Source organism: Eublepharis macularius, chromosome 11 (assembly GCF_028583425.1).
Source record: "Eublepharis macularius isolate TG4126 chromosome 11, MPM_Emac_v1.0, whole genome shotgun sequence".
NCBI classification, from domain to species: Eukaryota; Metazoa; Chordata; class Lepidosauria; order Squamata; family Eublepharidae; genus Eublepharis; species Eublepharis macularius.
The window spans coordinates 65,355,077-65,376,691 of record NC_072800.1 but is presented as its reverse complement, the minus strand read 5'-3'; the positions used below and the strand labels follow the sequence as shown (position 1 = coordinate 65,376,691).

The window sequence follows — 21,615 nt, the reverse complement described above, 5'->3', positions numbered from 1 at the left end:
GGCCACATAGAAATGCTCATGTGAGAAGCAGTCCTCCCTCAAGTCAATTTTTGCCACCTTCAGTGTCTGCCCCTGGGACTTGTTCATCATCATAGCAAAGCAGGCCTCGAGGGGGAACTGCAGTCTCTTGAATTTGAAGAGGTTCTCTGATGGTATGAGTGGTATACGTGGTATAAACACCGACTCCCCCCCGCCCCGAGCACTGCCGGTGAACAATGTGGCCTCGATGATGTTCCTGTGGAGGCTTTCACTCATAGTCTGGTGCCATTGCAGAGGCTGGGTGGGTTGAGGTTCTGGAGCAGCATTACTGGAGCCCCCACTTGGAGGAGAAGCTTGTAGGCTGGGAAGCCAGGAGGGGTGAGCATACTGAGGAACTCCACAGGATAGTGGTCTGCATCATCCATTTGCACCACTGAGTTCACAGATCTGTACTCCATTTTGAGTGAGTTAAGTTGTGTTTCATTAATGATGGCAGCCTTGTCGATCTGGTGGGTCAGAATGGCACGCTTGCACACCCAGTCCATGGACTTCTCCGTGATAGTGACGATATCAGGGTATATGGTGGCTGCTAGGTCTGCTAGGGTTGTCACTACTGTACCCAGGCCTGCAGGGATGGTCATCTTCCCTTTGGACTCAGGATACGCTCCGTCTCTTATTTTTAGTAGGAGTTCAGAGAATTTCCCAGCAGACACCTCACTTCTCAAGTGGATCTTCATGTTCTTTCTTAGTGAGAGTTTCCTGATGAGGGGCTACAGATACGACACCTTGACACACACGGTAACCTTGTCAGCTTGATTTCCCCTTGGGACTATAGGCAAAGTCTGCCAGAAGTCTCCATTCAGCAGCACTGTGACTCCCCCCATCGCTCTTTCATTGCCCCTGACATCTTTGAGGGTTATGCTCAGTGCCTCAAAACACCCCTTAAACACCATGGTGCTCTCATCCCAAACAATGAGCTTATAGTTCCACAGCACTTGAGACATGCTTGGGCATGTTGCTTTGTTTTGAGATGCTGAACAGGGGTGTTTCTGCATGGATGAGGTTAAGAGGTAGCTTGAAGGTAGTGAAGGATCATATACCATGCCTGAGTGAGCCTCGACCTTCCATGGAAGTGAGCATCTCTCTACTTATCTTCCAGGATTGCTTTGCTCATAGAGAGACTCTGCTGCTCTGTGCACCTTGGGGTGATCTTGCTGGTACTTGGCCACTTGGCTGCTTGGTGCACTGCAGGAGCAGGACGTGCATATTTCCTTGCCACATCTCTAAGTTGCTTACTCTTTTAAGTGTCGGTGTATCTTGCACAACATCTTCCAGAAGGCTTCTTGGTGGCAGTAAGAGGTGATGGCTGCAAGAGGTGTGAAGTGGAGTTGGACTGAGGGAGGGGTGGTGTGGTGGGCACTTCAGCAGGTTCATGTGAGAGGTTTGTATTGAAATGGCCCCTAGAAAGGTTGTGTACCATCTCACCATAAACATTTAAAAACTCAGCTGCCATCCTGACTTTTATATAAAATCTCTATTCAGGAGTCTTGTACTGTCTTTCTTCAACTGTCTGCAGTTTCCTTTGCCTGATTTTTACCTCAGAACACAGAGTTCCACAGCTGACTCATCAGCCTGCCACCCACACAGGAAAGCCAGGCCCCACAGGGAGATTGGCAACCCTAGAGGGGCAGACTGGGAGGTGTATTTTTAGCTCAGGACACATTCAGTGCATGTGTCCTGCATACTGTTTAGAATGTTGGGATGATGACCAATCAAGGCCGCATATGCAAATAACCTCAGGGAGGCTGAGTTAACAGTCGGTGGGTGGGGGGATAGCACCCTGCCAGCCACACAGGGAAACTGTATCCCTATGGGGAAACACATTTTACCCTCTTAGGGGGCAAATTTCTTAAAATCGCTTCTTAATGAGCCTCTACATCACAAAAGGAACGTTCTCCCCAAATTTCACGTTTCTAGGCCCAGGGGCTTGGGCTGGACGTTGATGAGTCAGTCAAGACGCTTGAAAAGACTTTGCAAAATAGGTAGGCTGTTAGACTAAATTGCTTTCTCGTTAATTTCCTGATTTTTTAAATTATCACCAAAATATATGTGATCAGAGGTTGTATTGTTTGTTTGTTAGGAAATTTCTCTAGGGGGCATGCCCAATATAGCTTATAAAATACAATATCATAAAATCATAAAATATCGTAAAAATTATTAAAACTCTATTCAAAACCACAGCAGAGCATAATACAACATAAAACATGGAACAGTTTAAAATGTGTCTTAAACATTTCTCAGGATAAAAACAGCCTGAGAGCTAAGCTACAAGAGATGGATTACATGAAGAGCACATAAAGGGACTGGCAATGTTAGCAGGGAAGCTGAGTTTTAAAAGAGATTGGCTTTGTCAATTTCCCCTCTCTACAGAGCCAGGGAGATGGCTGCTTAAAAGAGGAAGTGAAACTGACAGAGCCTTTAGGCGGCAAAGAGGAAACTAACAAACCCTCTAAGCAGCAATCTCCCTGGCTCTGTAGAGAGGGGAAATTGCATACAGGGCACCACTACTGGAAAAGCCTGTCTCTGTTTGCCACTTGCCTCACTTCTGAAGGTGGGGGTACACAGAGCAGGGTTATGAGGAGTATATTAGCCTGTGGGCTGGTCAGAATGGGAGGAGATAGTCCTTCAAGTATCCTGGTCCCATTTAGGGCTCCAAAGGTAAGAACCAGCACTCTGAATTGTGCCCAGAAGTAATTAGGCAGCCAGTGTAGCTCTTTCAACACTGGAGCAATATGATCCCTGTATCCTACCTGACAAGTAGTGTAACTGCTGCATTTTGAACCAACTAAAGTTTCCAGACTGTCTTCAAAGGCAGTCCCACCTAGAATAGTCTAACTGGGATGTAGTAAAAGAGCATGGGGTGTTCTTTTCAAGGAAGGGCTGACAGAAGGCCCTATTTGCTATGAATAAGACCTGAACCTCTGGGCATTTTGTTTAACTCTGGATTTTTTAATTATCTAACCATGTGCTTAAAATAGCGTGGAACTATTAATAATTTTATTAGTTACTATATTCTGACATGATCTCAAATACATTATTTGTAAATAAATCTTCCTTTCATATCTTGAGTGTTTGAGCTAAGTTAAGGGGTTTGTATGCATATATAATAACCCTGATATAATTTAAAGCTTCATATGTATTGAAGTGCACTTACAGAGCTTTCTTGTCCCTTTCAATGTGGAAGATTGTTCATGGAGGTTAATCGGAAAGTTTATGTGCAGTGGTACTCCATGAACATATTGGAATCCATCTGATCACCAGGGACGGATTGATCATAATGTTGGTATCATTCAGGGAACACAGTACTGGACTTGGAAGATTTAGGTTTCAATTACTGCCCAGCTCTGGCCTTTTTGCTGACTTGGTGAGGTAACAGCCTTAGGTTGCAACCAGTAGAATGAGGAAAGCACTATGTGGTACTCTAATGCCTTAAACTTAAACACACTTGCTTGGAAGTAAACCTCAATCCTTTCATAAAAAGAAGGTGTTTATAGAATATATATCTGACTAACTGAACTCAGATGATCCTAAATAATTGTCTTTCCCTTTTTGTCCTCCTGTGATTATCTTTCAGTTAGTTTGTTTAAGTTCAAAATTGCTAGCATTCTTACTTTTTTTGTTTTTCCAGACAACAGGAAAATCAAAAGCAATGGCACACGGGAGCCCATTGAATTTAAATCGAATCAGTGGTTTGGAGCAACAGTGAGAGCTCATAAAGGAAAAGTTGTGGTAAGTTTTCGCAGTTTGGGTATTCATTTTGCTTAAATATTTCTTACGTGTATTTCTATACATACGTGTCTGTGAATGTTTCTCACATTAAGTGGAACAACTGAGAGGGAGCCTCTCGTGTACTTGGACTGCTTATGGTCATTCTTGCCCAGTGTGGTGGCCAATCCATCCCCCTTTTCACATCTACCAGTCTCCTTTGTCCTGTGGTGGTCTGGCAGAGAATGCCAGCAATAGCCACTTCCTCCCTCAGAACCTTTGGGGAGAGAAAAGAGGGGAAGGAGCAGAGGATGAAAGAGCCATTTAAGTACTGCTGGATACAGAGAGGGTGTAAAGGTTCCTTAGGCAGATGAGGGATCTTGTTCTGTCTCTGGTCACCGCAGATGGAAGTGGGCTGTTTAGTGTTTGTTTGTTCTCATATGTACGTCTTTTAGGGTTATTTGTAAGCTGCAGGACAGATAGAAATCTGAGGTTTAAAAAGGCTGTCATATAGGCCATTTTCACACGCCCGTGAATGCCTCCGGAAAATCGCGCAAAACTCATGGCATGACAGCATCTTCCTAGTGTGATTTCCCGTTTAATGGTGTGATGATGTCAGAAATTGCGCCATTAAACAGGAAATCGCACTATAAAAACGCTGTCGTGCCGTGAGTTTTGCACGATTTTCCGGAGGTTTTAGCCATGTGAAAACAGCCATAATCTAAAAAAAAAACGCTGTGGAAGAGAGTAACTAGGGAGGGAACACTGTAAGCAGTAGTTCTCGGTTTATCCCAGAATAAACAATACTACCTTTATGAAGATAGGGACACTGGGCTGAGGGGGGGGGGGTTTCCCACCAAAATATTTTAGTGCTCACTCCTGTCATCCCAACTCATCATATCCAGCACCCACCCCTTTATTGAAAGGAATCATACAAATATCTGGGTGGGAGAATTAGCAAAGTTGAACAGTCAATATAATATCAGGCATCCACAGTCCAGCAACTGCTACGTTGCGGGCTTTTTCTGTGATAGTTCCAGTCTTCTAGAATGGCCTACTAGAGAGGGTGTGGACAACACCTTCGCTTACCACTTTTAGCAAATTAAGTTAAACATTTTTATTTCAGAGGGCACTTGCTGGAGGGTAAATTGTTCTGGCAGTTTTGGCTGTGCTTTTAACCTGTGCTGTTGTTTTATCTTGTTAATGAACTGTTATATTGTTTTTGTATCCTTGAAGTTTGTTGTTGTGTTGTTATCTTTCTTGAGTCTAAGAAGATAGGAGGGATATAAATATTTTAAATAAGTAAAATCACCTAGTGCTAGAAACATATATTTTGAGCCAGTCATTCCAAACTCTGTGCAACTTACTAAAGAAGGGGTGCATGGTGTTAAAAGTAGGGGTGTACCCCCCAAAATAATCAGTAAATCTGAACTGGGAATACCGAACCATAGAAAAAATTGAACTGATTCTCTAGTTCAGTAATTTAGGAGAAATTCGGTAAAATTTGGCCATTGTTTCCTATGGGAAACTCAATCCAGGGTCTATTCGGTGAAAAGAAAATCAAGAAAATTTCACCAAATAATGCAGGGGATCTACTCCTGGCTGTCCCCAAGTTTCAGGAAGACTGGACCCCAGGGACCAATTCCATGCATGTCCAAAGAAGATGCCCCCAGCAACTACATTGTTTCCTGTGGAAAAAAAGTGAAAGCTGACTCCCTCTGCAGAAACACACTGGGGCAAGGCTGCTATGGCCAAGGCACACTCCCAAATGTAAGCTGAGCTCATCCGAGAGAAAGCCCAATAGAAGCAAACTGAAGCAGAACCAATGAAACAAGGGACCAACATCACACCAGAGAATCACACCCATTCCATCCAAACCGTACTGAAGCAAGGGACACTGTTGTAACTTAGCCCAACAGAACCAGTGTCATTCACAGCAGCCAGGCACTGGATTCAGCCAGTGAGGGAACACCATAGAACAGAACTAAGAGTCAAACTACAAGAGATGTGGCGAGTCTACGCAAGTTTACCTGGGAAGTGTAGTCGGAGACTCCTTCCCCTCTCTGTGGAAATGGATGGTGGAGTAGCAGCTGCAGCAGTGGTGGCGGCGGTGGCCTCAGCAGCTCCTTTTGCTGCTGTTTGCCACCTGCCAGCTTCAGGCTCTTCTCACTGGCTGAAGAGCCGGAGGAAGCCAGCAGCAGCAGCCATTGCAAATCATTCTTCCAGGCACAAGCCTGTTGGATGCGAGGGCCTCCAAAGACCTTCGGGGGAAGGCAACTACTGCTCTCTCCCAGGGCACCCTGTGTCTGGTGGACTTCCTGCCCCTGGAGAGCTGCTCCAGAGACAGCTGCCATGTTGGCAAAGCTCCAGCTGCAGTGACAGCAGAGGGATCTGCTGCTGCTGCTGCTGCTGCTCTGACATGCCCTTCTCCTGCCCCTGAGCTCCTAGAGGAAAACCGGGGAAGAGCATGTCAGAGCAGCAGCAGCAGCAGCCACTCCACCATTCATTCTCACAGAGAAGGGAAGGAATCTCTGACTACACTTCCCAGGTAAACTTGTGCAGAACTGCCATGTGTACTCCATCTCTTGTAGTTTGGCTCTAAGAGTACCCAGCTACAAGAACAAAGGATTCTCTTGTTTCAGGTTCCCTGCAAATTTAGTGAAGTTTGGTTGAAAAATGACCTCCCCCCCCCCACCTCTCTCTGCAAAAAAGGCAGGAACTCCCGTTTCTTTTAAGGGAAACAGCAAAGGAATAGCCACACCTTGTTTACCAAATTTTACCAAATTAATTCAGTAAAACTGAGTTTGGTATTCCAAACTTGATTCATTATTTTGAGCTGGAATACCTGGATTTTACCAAATCAGCAAAAATTCTGTTTTTAATTCCAAATACTGAACTGACCCACGCACCCCTAGTTAAAAAGATCAGGTGCAAGACGATGTGAAAGATTTCTGTGTGAGATCTTGGAAAGTTGCTTCCATTCAATCTACAGAATGCTGACCTTGATAGGCCAATGTTCTGATGGGGTTTAAGGTAGCTTCATGTGTTTAAGGGGGATTTCCATTTCTGGATTCAAGCCTGGGGTTGGGAAACAAATGGCATTGGTCACTCTGGCAGATGATCTTTTCTGTTTTTATGATTTTTGTTTTTCCACTAGTCTGGAACATTTTAAATCCTGGATATTAAGAAATATCTTTTCATGTGTTTAAAATTTTGTAAGCCGCCTCGAGCAGATTCCTGTAGAAGAAGCATTAAAATGTTCTAAATAAATAAATTATTTTTTTATTTTTTTATTACCTACATTAACTAACAATACAGAGGGAAAGAAGGAGGGCAGGGGAAGGAAAGAAAAAACAACAACAACATATAACAACACTACACTACAAATAATGCTTTCCCTTCATACTGCCATTATTAAAAAATTAAAACTTTGTAAGATATTGATGGAGTGGTTGACCTTGCAAAATACAGATTACAATCCAAATTAAGTCTTCCTCCCCCCGCCTGGGCCTCGGACGCAGTTCTCTCTGAGCAACTGCAACCGCAGTGCTCCTAAATAAATAAATTAGATCAATCTGAAGCAAGAACCTTTCAGTGGCAAATGATTATGGGAGTGGCATTATTTTATGCCGGAGAGTATCATTGGAGCTCAGTGTCGTCTTATTCTAAACATGCAGAATGGAGTTGATCCTGGCATCCTGGGAGAAGGGGGGGAAAAGACAAATCAAAATGGAGGCTGGTCAGCAGAAATATGATTTTTATGTTCTACTTCATGCAGTTGTTGTGATAATAAAATGGAGGAGGGAAGATTCCCATATGTTATCCTGAGATCTTTAAAGAAGGAGTTAAACAAAAATGGACTGAATAAATAAATGCACATGGTGTTTTTTTTAAAAGCACTGATCGAAACCCATAGGTAAGATTCCATAATGACCTACGTATGTTCCCTTGAGCAGTTTTGTCGACAGCTATGGTAACGTGTTCTACACACACAGGCATTTTACATTAGCAGTTAATGCACTACAATTTAATAAAAAGCTGTATAAAAATGACAAAACATCTTGCAGTGTGAACTTTGAGTTGGTCATGCTTAATTTTCCAAGCCATTATGAAGCAACAAGTGTTTTCTTGGGATTTGTTTTTAAATGGTTTAAATTATTACTTAATGGGAGTAAAGAAAAATGCTTTGCTTTAAATATTCACTCATGTGGTTAACCCCAGAAAAAGAGTTTGACATAAAACAGGTGATGAATAAAACATCAGCCTCTCCTGTTACAAGGCTAGCATGTATGCTGAATTCCCAGCCAGAATCCTTCTGTGTTCTCATATTCCAGGCTTGGCCCTCTTCCTATGGTGAATGTACTCTTTATTGCAAAGTTGATTTCCATAGTGTAAATAATTGTCAAAACTAAATCTTACATATGCATATCACCTGACAACCCTCTGTGGTTGTCATGCATGAAGTTCAAACTTGGCACTTTTCACCCTACTACATATACGATCAAACACTCACAATTTCATTTACCTTCAGGAGAGTGAGAAAGGCTGTCAAAGGAACATCCTATCATATTCTTGAAATGCAATCTCCTCATTTGGGGGTAATATGTCCACTGTATCATGGTCTCACCAACAAGAATTAACCCTAGTCTGTAGTTGGAAGTCACATGATGCAGCAACCTTGCTGAAGCTAAGCATATCTAGATCTGATCAGTACTCGTATAGGAAAAATGTGGGAATCCTACGTATATCGGCTTAGAATAAAAAAAGAATATCTTATCCCACTCTCTCTCCAATGAGCTTGAGACTGCTTAAATGGTCCCATGTTATCTTCGCAATAGTTCAGTCAGTTATTTTATTCTGAGACATAGTGACTGGCCCAAGGTTAGCTTCCTGGAAGAGTGGGGATTTAAACCTAGGTCTTCCTAGTCCTAGTATAACCACTATACCGTGTTGGCTCCCTTTACTGATATATGGCACTCCTCTCTATTATTATATCTTCACAATATCTTTATGAAGTAGGTTAGCCTGAGAGAAGGAGACTGACTGAAAGTCACCCAGGGCATGTTATGGCTGAGTAATGATTTGAACCTCGATCTCTGCAACTCTAGTCCAACACCTTTAAGTATTACACCACACTACCTTTCAAAGTAGCAATAACTATACTGACGAGTTACCTTTCACTTCGTGTAGTCTGAGGATGTGGGAGGGATTCTTGGAATTTGAGACCTACCACCTACTTATATGAACCTTTCTCCTTCTGGCTGCTTAAATTTGCTGGAGGAGGCAGGTGGATTGGGTCTAGGAGACATAGTAAATATCTCCCTGAGAGAGGGGGTGATTGCTCCTGCCACAAAGTAGGAAGTGGTGTGTCTGCTCCTGAAGAAACCTACTCTGGACCTAGGAGAGTTGAATACCGCCCAGTCTCAAATGTACCATTCTTGAGCAAGGTGATTGAATGAGTAGTTGCTGGCCAGCTCCAGGTATTCCTGAATGAAGCAATTTTACGTGGGTGGCCATGTTGGTCTGCATTCTAAGAGCAAGATCTGGGTCCAGTAGTGCCTTAAAGACCAACTAGATTTCCAAGGTACAAGCTTTCAAAAGATAAGCCCAAACAAAACAACAGAACACCACTGGCAGTCACATACAGTTCCCAGTTCAACCAGTTCAATGCATCATAATGACCTGCAACTTATGCTGGACAAGGTGTCGGGAGGCCAACCTTTCTCACCCACAGACAGCCCCTCATCTTTAAACAATGTTTCAGTCATAACAATGCACTTCACAGCAGGGACATGAACTCTGGGAGCCTGCAATAAACCAAGATGCCAACTCTGTCCCCATATTAATTCCAGCAACACAGCCTCTAGAACTAACAACACCAGCTTATACCATCTCAGGCTCAGTCACTTGTTCATCTTCCAACATTATATATTCCATCAAGTATCAACATAGTCCTTCAAACAAGTCAGTTTTTTTGCAAAAGATGAATGGACATAAATTTGATATAAAAGATCACAACATTTGATAACCAGTGGGAGAACATTTTAATCTTCCAGGACATTCCATCGCTGATTTAACAGTAGGAGTTCTCGAGCAGAGAAACTTCAAAGGAAAATTACAACGTGAGATTGCTGAAATGAAGTTTATTTGCAAATCTAGAACAATGGGTCCTCCAAGGCTGAATTGAGACAAAAGATTTTTCTCACATTACAGATGATAATTATTGGCACTTCACACCCTGCTCTATCAAGCTAATTACAACAGCTTCCTGACACTCTAATTTACTATATCCCTCCCACCCACTACCTGGATTATAAGGGCTCTGTCCTTTTCCCACTCCTTGTATCTGACAAAGGGAGCTTTGTCTCTAGAAAGCTCATACTTTGGAAATCTAGTTGGTCTTTAAGTTGCTATTGAACCTGGATCATGCTGAATGAAGCAGATTGTTTGGATCCATGCCAATCTGGTTTCATGCCTGGTTATGACACTGAAAAAGCCTTGGTCACCCTGGTGGATGACATGCTCCATGAGATGGACAGGGGAATGCCACCCTGTTAATTAATCAGAGCTGCTGTAGCACAGTAGTTAAGTGGTTAAGCTGGGAATCAGCACTTTACCGGTTCGAATCCCACTACTTCCATGAGCTCAGTAGGTAGCCTTAGGTAAGCCACTCCTCTCAGCACCAGCTCCTCAGCTGTGTTGTGGGGATAATAATAATACTAACTTATTCACCGCTCTGGGTGAGGCACTAATCTGTCGTAGTTTAAATGTAGTTGTTGTTACTACTATTACTATTACTATTACTATTACTATTACTATTACTATTACTATTACTATTACTATTACTATTACTATTACTATTACTATTACTATTACTATTAATTCTCCTGGACCTCTTGGCAGCTTTTGGTACCATTGATCATAGTATCCTAATGGGATTAGGCTGCACTGTTCTGCAGTGGTTCCTATTCAAGGGTAGATTTTAGAGTGTGATGCTGGGGGACTGCTGCTCTGCCTCTTGTCCACTGACCAATGGGGTGTCTCAAAATTCTATCTTGTCCTCCATGCTTTTCAACATCTATGTAAAGCCTCTGGAAGAGGTCATCCAGAGATCTGGGCTGAGTTGCCACTTGCCACCAATTTGCAGATGACACTCAGCTCTATTTCGTACTATCAACAGATCCCCTGGAGGTAGTTTTGGAGTGGTTGAGGGTTTACAAATTGAAACTTAATTGTGACGAAATGGAGGAGCTTTTGGTGGGAGGAAGATCTGACTCAGGAAATGGGTTATCTTCTGTTCCAAGTGGGGTTATGCTTCCCCTAAAGAAGCAGATTCCTAACTTGGGGGTGCTGCCGGACCCAGGCCTCCTGTTGGATAAACAGGTTCCAGTGGTTGCCAGCAGTGCTTTTCACCAGCTTTGGCCCTTCCTGGTTGGGAAAGATCTTGCCACTGCAGTACATGCTCATGTAACATCTAGATTTGATTACAGCAATGCACTCTATGTGGATCTGCCCTTGAAGACTGTCCTGAAGCTATAGTTTGTACAGAATGCTGTGGTCAGAAATTCTGACTGGAATGAGTCGTAGGAACCATATCACTCCAGTCTTGTTCTGTCTACACTGGCTCCCAGTTTACTTCTAGGCCTAATTCAAGGTGCTGGTATTAACCTTTAAAGCTCTATATGACTTGGGGCCAGCATATGTTATGAACCTACCAGGTCACGCTGATCATCTTTGGAGGCCCTTCTTCAGGTGCCCCCCACCATCTAAGGCTTAGATGGTGGCAACCTGAGAAAGGGCCTTCTTGGTCATGGTGCCAAAACTTTGCAACTTCCTTCCCAGGAAGATTCATCTGTCCCCCTCAATTGACAGCAGATGGAGATCTTGTTTCGTTTGGCATATTTTTATACTATTTTAAATGTTTTAAATTTAAATTTTTAAAAATGTTTTAATTTTTTCAGTGTTTCAACGTTTGCCACTTTAGGGAGACTATTTGGGTAGAAAGGTGGCATACAAATGTTTTAAGTAAGTAAGTAAGTAAGTAAGTAAGTAAGTAAGTAAGTAAGTAAATAAATAAATAAATAAATAAATAAAATGGTTTACTTTCTGGGAAGTATTCGCAAGAGAACAAGATGCTAAATTTTCAAATTCTCCAAACATTCAGACACTATGTGGAGAATGAGAACAGGCACAATTATACTGGCACCAGTTCCCATCTATGCATGATGGGCCAGTTTGTGAGGATGCTACCTATGTGCGGATGTAGCATGCATGTAGAGGCTCCCTCCCTTGTAACCTTCCAAACATTCTGATCAAGGGGAGAAAGTCTTGAGAGAGTGTACCCTTCCTTTGCATGAAAGCTCCCTGATTGCAAGCCAGCAATTGCAGGGCATAGGGCCAGCATGCCCATAGCTTCTTTTCATGTTTTGACTGCATGGAGGGGTTATGTGTAGGGATTAAAGGGTAGTAAAGTGTAAGTGTCTTTGGATGGACGCTTATGGGAGTGTTCTTGCATCATGTTAAATAATTTAAACGTCAACTATCATTTAGAAAAACAAAATGATTAAAATTTCCCATAGGAAGATTCTGTAAAGGAGATCAGTAGTGGCTTGGCTAAGCTGAGCCCAGAAACTCCCTGGTTCAGATATCACTTCTTCCGCAAATACACTAAATGGTCTTAGGCAAGTGGCTATGCTACTACACTCAGTCTCCCATCTTCTCTTTGGGGATACTAATATTGACCAACCTTGTAGACTTCTACGCATTTCCAAAATAAAGCATGGGTAGCATTGTGAACCATAGAAAACATTATACAAATGCCAGGTATTAGTAAGGCTGAAGTGGGATAGTAGAGATGCTTCAAGAACCATGTTGGTGCTGTATATCTTTTCTGTTTTTTAAAACTGGAGCAGTCATTATCTCTAGAAATAAACCTGTCAAGCTTGAGTTAAGGCCTCTGTTTGAAGGGTGCCTCCTAAAGGAAGTCAAGTAGTGGAAGCTGGCTACTGTGATCACATAGCTGACAATGGTAATCAATTTTTGGTCTCATTTAGAAGCTTGAAAGCATTATTTTCCAAATCTATTGATCAGTGGTTTGTGCTAGTTGTCAGACTTTTCTGCTAGGAAGAGGCCAGCACTTCTGCATTAGCATTTGATTGTGTAGGTGATGCGTAGGAAACAAAACAGCACGATACATTGAATGGATTCCTGCACATTCTTCCATCTACCCAGCACATGTGTAATTGTACATCAAGGTAATCCAGTCTTATCACAACTGTACATTGCCTGTGACATTGGTGTTGCTTTTCATTCAACCAGAAAAAGCACAGAAGCTCTAGTTCTTCATACTCTACCTTCAACAACCGCCATTACTAGTAAACCCCAGCCTTTATTCTCTTTGTTGTGTACTGGGCAGAGTTGGCCGAGCAAGGCCTCTAAAGTAGTTACTGTATTGATTGTAATGCACTATACTGTGTTGAGCTTAAGGTTCAGTCAAGGCTCCCAATGCCTGCATTCTCATTGGTCCATAATCCCTGCAATATCACTGGTTACTTTCTCAAGGCAGCAGCCAATCGGTCCTCTATAATAAAGACCAATCAGTGGCCTGCCTACTTCATACATTGTATATAGTTTATGCAAATGATGGTATTGTAAAGTATGTGTTCTCATTGGCTATCAGTTATTCTTGGGGTGGAGCTGCTGTATATATATTGAGGGCTTCTGTTCAGTCTGTCGGTGTGTTGTGTTCCTGCTAAATAAAGAGCTGGTGAATTACCTCATGTCTGAACCCACTATTTAACACTCTTCTTCACTCATCCTCTTCCAGCCTGATGCAAGACCGGGGAGCTACTCTGTAATATCTGTTCATCATTCTGACTCATTCCAAGTTTGATTGACAGATAGCAGAACTTTGGCCCATAGGCCACCAGGTAGACTACAGTGTTGTCCAGGCTTACTACAAGTGACTGCTTATCCCAGACACTTGACGCCCTCACCAGTAGCAATGAGGGAAAGTGGAGGGTGGGGTTAGCCAACCACTGCTGAACCAACAGAAAGGGGGAACAGGAAGGGCATCCCATTACAGAGTTCTCCACCCCTGAGAAGGTGGCCTCCGAATCCCAGGAATCCCAGGGGTGAGACAAAGTTGACCAACCAACTGACCAACTCCTGGAGACAGGGAATTGCCAAGGAAGATGAGGCGGAAGAGGGTGACCTTAACCTCCTCCCCTCCGTTTACTTTTGAGGTCTGCAAGAGACCTTCGGGGAAGCATTGGAGCATGCCCTGCCCAGCGGGAGCCCCAGCACAGTGCCCCATGTCAAGATGCTTGAACATGGCATTCAATTCAAACAAAAACATTGAGCCAATCCAGTGAAGGTCTGACTTGCATGTAAATAGACAGATCGAGCACAGTGAGTCCAACTGGCAATCGTGTTTGAAGTTTGCAACACCCATGGTTATTTCCTGATTGTCTGAATCTGTCCTAAGATGGCATTCCTGAGCCAGCCTACATGGAAGGTTGTATGAATGTATGCATGTGATCCTGCCTTTTGCTGATTTCATTGGCTCATGTAACCCGCTCGTTAGTGCAGCTGTGCTCTCTGGAGGTCTTTTCCTGCCATGTTGCCTCACATCCTTTTAACTGGTGTTAGTGGGGACTAGGTTTTATGCGTGTACTGGAGGTTCCATTGATACCAATGGGACTTGGTTCTCACTACATCTGTTGAGCACAGAGATAAAAGTGAGTTTGTACAAATACTTCTGGTACAGCAAAAATGAGTTGTTATGGCATATCTGATGCTTACTGGGAAAAACCCTAACTAAACACAGGTGAACTTTAAAGGCTTTTGCTGTGCAAATTGTGTTTTGATAGGCTTGTGCTCCCTTGTATCACTGGAGGACCCTGAAGCCTATACCTGAAAAGGATCCAGTTGGCACCTGCTATGTAGCAATTCAAAATTTCAGTGCCTATGCCGAATATTCTCCTTGTCGCAATAGTAAGTTTTTCTCAGTATGTTCCACATCATCCTAATACGTTCTTCACACTTTCAGGTGTAGTTTTGGCTTAATGACTGTTATGGGCTGACATCTGCATAGAGGATTTCAGTTAAAAAGAGTCATCCTCAGTGTGTGTATGTGTTTCCACTTGGATGCATTTGTATTTAATTAAAAGAGCAAAGATGAGGTGGGTGCTATTACGCTGACATGCGAAGACAGAATTGGCTTAATTTAAAAGGGTTTCAGATATAGCAAACAGATCCTGATAAGCAGAAGCCAACTTTTAAAAGCAGCTGATTATTCCAAATGGAAACTTCTCTTTATAGAATTGGCAGCCTACAGGTTCAACCTGTACGGAGATAAATATACTATTTTGGGAGCATATAAGCCATATGTTATGATACAGTATAGGATAGGGAAGTTTTATATAATGCAAAATTGTACAAATCTCCATACAGCTTCTGTATGTCCCTAGTGATTAAATACATAAAAGTATTGGTCACAGCTTAAGGCCAGTTGTTCAGGCAGGGAAGTTCAAAGGCTACACTGGACTGTAGAAAAGATCCATGAAACCTAAAGTTGTTAGGGTAAGATGCACTTCATGTTGCAGATTTACCTTTGACCTTGCCAAACCAGTTTCCAAATTTGAACTGGTGCTGAGATCAGATTTCCTTAGCAAAATTCACAGACCAGTTTTGATGTCAGCATCTAATGGTCAAATTTTACTTTGGAACTGGAACGTGGCTCAGAAAGAATTTCAGCACTAAAACAACAACCTATTAGACCTGCAGCCTGTTAGCTCTTTCTTCTGAGAAAGTTTTATCCATTTGATGTGGTAAAATCTGAGTCATTTTACGTTATGAAATTAATTCAGTGTTCAGTTTTTGATACCTACAGACAATCCGGATCCTGAGGGACAAGGTTTCTGCCAAGCAGGATTCAGCTTAGATTTTTACAAGGTGAGAGTCAACGATGTTTGACTTGGCCCTGGTTCCACTAGCTTCTTTCATCTTTACTCTGAAAGGCATATGTCTCACCTCCAATCCATCATTCCTGACTGATCTTTTTATAAAAACATTTCTTATGCCATGTTCAGTGTCTGAAACCTGTTAGCTTCATTTACAATGTTTTTAAAATGGTAGTTATCTCTATTTCTTATATTAATCATAAATTGGGATGGGCCTCCAGCTGGTTCTGTGCACCTAAGCAGGCTTACATTTAATTAAGGAACTGATTAAAAGACAAAAGATTAAATCTGTAATTGGTTTCTAATAAAAAAAAATACTAATATCTAATGTTTTTACAGTAATGTTTTTACAGTCAAGACCCTAGTTAACCAAATGAATTTTAAGGTGGTTTGGCAACAAAGTTTATGAAGGATGTCTTAGTGGAACTTGCACAAGCCTTTCTTTTTCAATGTTTGTTCTTCTGATATAAAATAAATACAGTGTGGGGTCATTGGGGTGGGTTGGGGTAGTGGTTAAAAGCGGCAGGACTCTAATCTGGAGAACCGGGTTTGATTACTCACTCCTCCACTTGAAGCCAGCTGGGTGACCTTGGGTCAGTCACAGCTTCTAGGAACTCTCTCAGCCCCACTGACCTCACAGGATGTTTGTTGTTGTGGGGATAATAATGACATACTTTGTAAATTGCTCTGTGTGGGTTTTAAGTAATCCTGAAGGGTGGTATATAAATCAAATGTTGTTGTTGTTGTAGTTATAATATATGGCTTCCACCACTGGCTGGTGTAAGGAATGACCTTCCACTCAATAATGGTTATCATTCATGGCAGTGAAGGAGGGATATGTATGTGTATGTTTAACACACCATCATAGTTAGATTGACCTTTGGAAGCTTCAGAAAACTCAAAAGTTTTGTTAGATGAATGCACCACTCCAGTAGGTTTGGTTGGTATTCTGTAAAATTTAATTTAACCCCCACTTAAAAGCCTAAATGATATTATGTTTGGTGCCAGGAGAGCCTCAAGAGTGAGGGTTTTCAAAAGGTGAGCCGCCACCATTGAAAAAAACCCTGTCTCTGGTTCCTAGTACTTCACCTTTACAGGTGGGGGCATGGATCAGGTCTTGAAAGTAGGATCTTAACTAGCTGGCTGTACAGTATCAGAGGAAGCAGTCCTTCAAGTACCCTGCCCTCAAGCTGTTTAGGACCTTAAAAATAAGAACCAGCACTTTAAGTTGTGCTCAGTGTCACTTGGACATCCAGTATAGATCTTTTAGCACTGGGGTGATACGATCCCTGTATCTGGCTCCCAGTAGTAACCTAGCAACCATATTTTGAGCCAATTGTAGTTTTGGAACAAGAATAAACATTTGGTTCCTGTTTTATCTGAGGAAAAATACAAATGTCTGTGTATTCGACTTCTTTTCCCTGTAAAAAGCCCTTTTGTGATTTGGAAGAGCATATGCTGCAACAAACACATGAACAAAATTTTTTATGAAGGCTGAATTAAGTTGATGAAACATTATTTCATATGGTTTAACACACGTGTTAAGTAGCAAACAAGTATGGTTTCCTCTGATAAGGAAAGCCTGTGGTCTTTGATCATTTTCTCCGGTTACAGATTTCCTCACATCAGCTGCAAATACTTTAGAGCTGACAGAGATATAAAGGGATATCCCTGTAAACCAAAGAACGCAAGAGAAGGGTCAGTTCAGCCCATATTTTAATCCATAACCATGACAATATATATGAAACCATCTGATGTTGAGTTAGACTATTGGTCTGTCTTTCACAATATTCTCTGCTTGGAATGGCAGTAGTTCTCCATTTCTCAAGACAGGGAAAGGTCTTCCCCAACACCTGCTATTTGTTCTTTAACTGGAGGTGCCAGAGATTGAGCCTGGGGCATTTGCATGAAGAGCATGTGTTCTCCTGTTGAACTATGTTTTTTTGTACCTGCTACTGCCAAATGATGTATTAAACCCCACTTAGAATTTTCACAGGCAAAAGGAGGGGGTGATTTTTGACAATCGGGTGTCCGACTCCTGATTCTATCAAGCAGTTGTTGGGGGTTCCCATCCAGTAGAAATAGCATTGTAGGGGCATTTGGGGATGCTTTGGCAGGGGAGAATGGGGGAAATTGCCCCTCTCGTATCCACAGAAATTCTAGATGGGATCCAAGCTGATGCCCACCGGTAGGAAAATAGGACTCCTTCTCTCAGTTGCTCATGTGGCATATTCAGTCCCTATGTCCCACCACAAGCCCCTACTGAATAGAAATTATAATTATCTATCTTACTGAGTAGATGTAAAAAAGAGAGATTCTAAAGCACTTCAAAGCAGTATATAGTGTTTGAGATGCCATCATTACTTTTACCTTTAAGCTGTTTCTTGCTATTATACCAAGAATGGCATGCCTCTTTCTGTAAAGTCTGTGAAGCTTAGCTTCTCATGAGTATCTTAAATAAGTAGACTGCAACTCAGTGCTAAAGTTTAAGAAAAATGCCTTGACCTCAGTTGGAAATTTTTCAGTGAAAACATGAAGCGAATATCCGTGAGCATCACTGTCTCAAACTGTAGCTAACATCCTTTATTTCCCAACCAGACTGGCTCTTGGATGCTATTTTATTAATGATAATTATTTGAATCAGTTTCAAATGTTTACATTTGGTATCTTAGGCATATTATTAATCATAAATTAATGTTGCCTCTTGTCTGTCATGGATATAGAATGGAGACCTCATAGTGGGAGGACCTGGCAGCTTTTACTGGCAAGGTATGTTCACCTACATTCACAGAGCAAGAGAAGGAATGACAAGCTAAAGTAATGCCTGGATATGTGTGTGTGTGTGTTTTAATTTTTAAAAAATCACTCAGAGTCGTAGTCTACCCTTATTCACATGACTGCCAACTGGTAATATCTGTCATTCAGCCCTGTTTGGTTTATAAAGTCATATTCTGAATTATACAGTATGGGCAATATGTCTGATGCTTTCCTCACATGTAGCATTTTACCCTTTAATGAAAAATCAGAAGTCAATGGGCAAACTTTATTTTCATCTGTCATCTCTGAGGTAGCATAGTTTGCAGGACTTTTTCATTTATGTTTGTTACTGGTTGAGTTTGCAGCGCTCAAGGCGGATTCATAATTGCCTTTCCATGCTCCTGTAATCCATGCGTACCACTTTGGGTTTACCATATCCTGCATAGCAAATTAAGCTAAAATAGCTGATGTGTTGTTTGGAGCAGGACTTGCCAGGCTTTACACAGAGCTTTATTTTTGAAGATACAATGATTATACGCTTACCTAGTGTTTGAGAAATGCTGTCTCAGCAAGCCTTGCCATAAATGTGTGTGATTGTACAACTATGCAACAGACAAATGGAAATGGTACTTGATATCCCAAGGTAACAAGCGGCTTACCTGCCTAGTGTACATCACTTGTTGGTATTAAGAGACATGGGCAAAGATGGAAGGAGAACAGATGGCAATAAATAGATGAATTTGACTGGCTCTACCTGCATTTAAAGATTGTATATTTTTATTGCACTCTTCAACCAGTTTTGATGTATGGTTTGCTTTTGTAACATTGTAATTATAATGGAGAAACGTTTACTTATCTCAAAGATGGAATATATATTGCATTTAGTTTTGCTATCAGTTTTGTAGATTTTAGGAGTTTTTTAATGCAGCCATAGGGGCTACATTTTCAAAGGAAGAGAGAAGTTATTTAACTCTTTTTAGGGATAGTTTCCAGGAGATAATTACTGCAATTGCCAGCTGAATGATGCAGCTGTTGCAGGAACGAAGTGTCTTTATGACATGACTGTACAACAACACATTCTTGATATAAATGGGTGTTACTGGGCTGATTGGCAGTTTTTAGCATTTGGGGGGTTAGACAGCAGAAATCAATTGGTAGACCTAACACTGTTGATATATGCTTATAAAGGACTGATGGGTTAGATCCATATTGTGATAATGATGCAGATTTCCTTTTTGTGGTTAGAACAGAATTGTATGTTATAAATGCTGTCTTTTAAAAACAATACATAGAAATATCCTGGTAACAATACATTTAAGTACTGCATTGCAATACTGGCCACTGTTTAACTGATAGACTGCCTTCTTCATCACTGTGGCATATTTGGAAATGTAATCTTAATTCTTTAATGAATTCTGTAAGTAGTTCGTCCTGTCATTTTATCTTTAATCTATTTTGAATTGCAGGTCAAATTATCACCAGCAGCATAGCAGATATTATCACAGACTATTCATTCAAGAACATTTTGAGGAAATTGTCTCGAGAAAAACAAACTGGAGTCGCACCATCAATATATGATGACAATTACCTGGGTAAATTGCAGAACAGTTTTATTGAACTTGGCATTAATTTGTCTGGAAAGGTGGCATAAAAGCATTTGCTGTTTCCAAGCAAGTGAGTCACAATAAGTGTAACAAACATTCTGTGCATGATGCCAGAGCCAGTTTGGTGTAGTGGTTAAGAACGGCAGGACTCTAATCTGGAGAACCGGGTTTGATTCCCTGCTCCTCCACTTGAAGCCAGCTGGGTGACCTTGGGTCAGTCACAGGGTGATTGTTATGAGGATAATAATAGTACACTTTGTAAACCGCTGAGTTGGGATTAAGTTGTCCTGAAGGGTGGTATATAAATCAAATGTTATTATTAAATGTGTGTGTTGATGTTAGTTGAAGCCCTAGCGCTCTTAATTGGATGAGTCTTTTAATGAAATTGGGGGTTTGCCTTTGCATCTAGTGACTCCAAATGTTACACATCTCAGTTGCCCTTAACTACTGCTGGAATCGGGGTTATAAATATGTGTTTCCTGCTTGACAACAATCCCAAATATTGAAACCTTGATTGCACAGATCTTTGGTTCAGTTTACTTTTTGAAGACCTTGTGCATTATTACCCACTTTACATCCTTCAGGTATTGTTAAATATGCATCCAGAACAAAGTCATCTGGCCTTGTTCAAAAGATGCCTTTACAATTGTCCAGCATACTATAAATTTTGCTTTAGAACGTGTACAAATGTTACAAGACAATGTGTTCATACCTTGAATACAGGCAATGTTTACACTGTGAAATAAGGGACCATATAACTTCTCTTTCAGTGTGTTACATGGACAGGTCAGACTGTGAATCCCACTAGTGGCAAAATAAATATTACATCCAGCTGAATTATAAAGTATTAATGCTCTAGCAGCTCATCTTGAGATATAATTACAGCCGTAGCTTTTCCTAGCCATTTCAGTCCATAGATTTATTGTGCATCTGAGACATACAATGAAGTTAGTCATAAAAGTTTGACAAATTGTTTTCCTTTTCCTGGCCTTAGGTACTCTAGTTTATAAACTTTTTTTAATGGAGATTATTGAAACAGAGGGACAATCTGGTTGACCTTCCATGAGTGTCTCCCTTTAGGTATAAGTGGTTTGTCAGGTTTCATGCTTGTAGTTTTGTTTTTAAACAGGATACTCTGTGACTGCTGGTGAATTTACTGGAGATTTTCAGCAAGGTAAGAAGCTCTGATCTTTCTGTATAACTACGTGTTTCTGTAGTTTAGTTATCGTACACAGTTTATTTTTCTTTATAAAAAGAAAAAGAAATCACCTGGCTTAGATTGGGACAACTCTGCATAGGACTGCACTATTACAGTGCATTGTTAAATATTTAGGTTGTAGGTCTTGCATACATGTATTACCAGTTTGCACAATGTAGCCATATGAATAGTCCTGATGAGCTTGCTCAAGGGAAGAATGTAATATGTGAGCCTAGTAATCACAGATGTGGCTTTCATCAGCCCCCATGTTTATGGCAATGCTTCCCGCCACAGCATTCAGATAAACTGTTGCCAGCGACATCCAAGATTGTGCTGTCTATCATATTTT

At 41.4% G+C, this 21,615-nt stretch overlaps 1 protein-coding gene across 1 annotated transcript in view; it reads left to right on the top strand.

Moving 5' to 3' along the window:
• The window catches only part of ITGA8 (integrin subunit alpha 8), a 159,148-nt gene that overhangs the window by 20,784 nt on the left and 116,749 nt on the right, over positions 1 to 21,615 (top strand). Inside the window, exons 3-8 of the mRNA XM_054991800.1 lie at positions 3,668 to 3,768; positions 14,616 to 14,739; positions 15,638 to 15,699; positions 18,431 to 18,476; positions 19,931 to 20,056; positions 21,198 to 21,242. Of these exons, the coding sequence (XP_054847775.1) occupies positions 3,668 to 3,768; positions 14,616 to 14,739; positions 15,638 to 15,699; positions 18,431 to 18,476; positions 19,931 to 20,056; positions 21,198 to 21,242 (504 nt within the window). The remainder of the gene's footprint in view (positions 1 to 3,667; positions 3,769 to 14,615; positions 14,740 to 15,637; positions 15,700 to 18,430; positions 18,477 to 19,930; positions 20,057 to 21,197; positions 21,243 to 21,615) is intronic.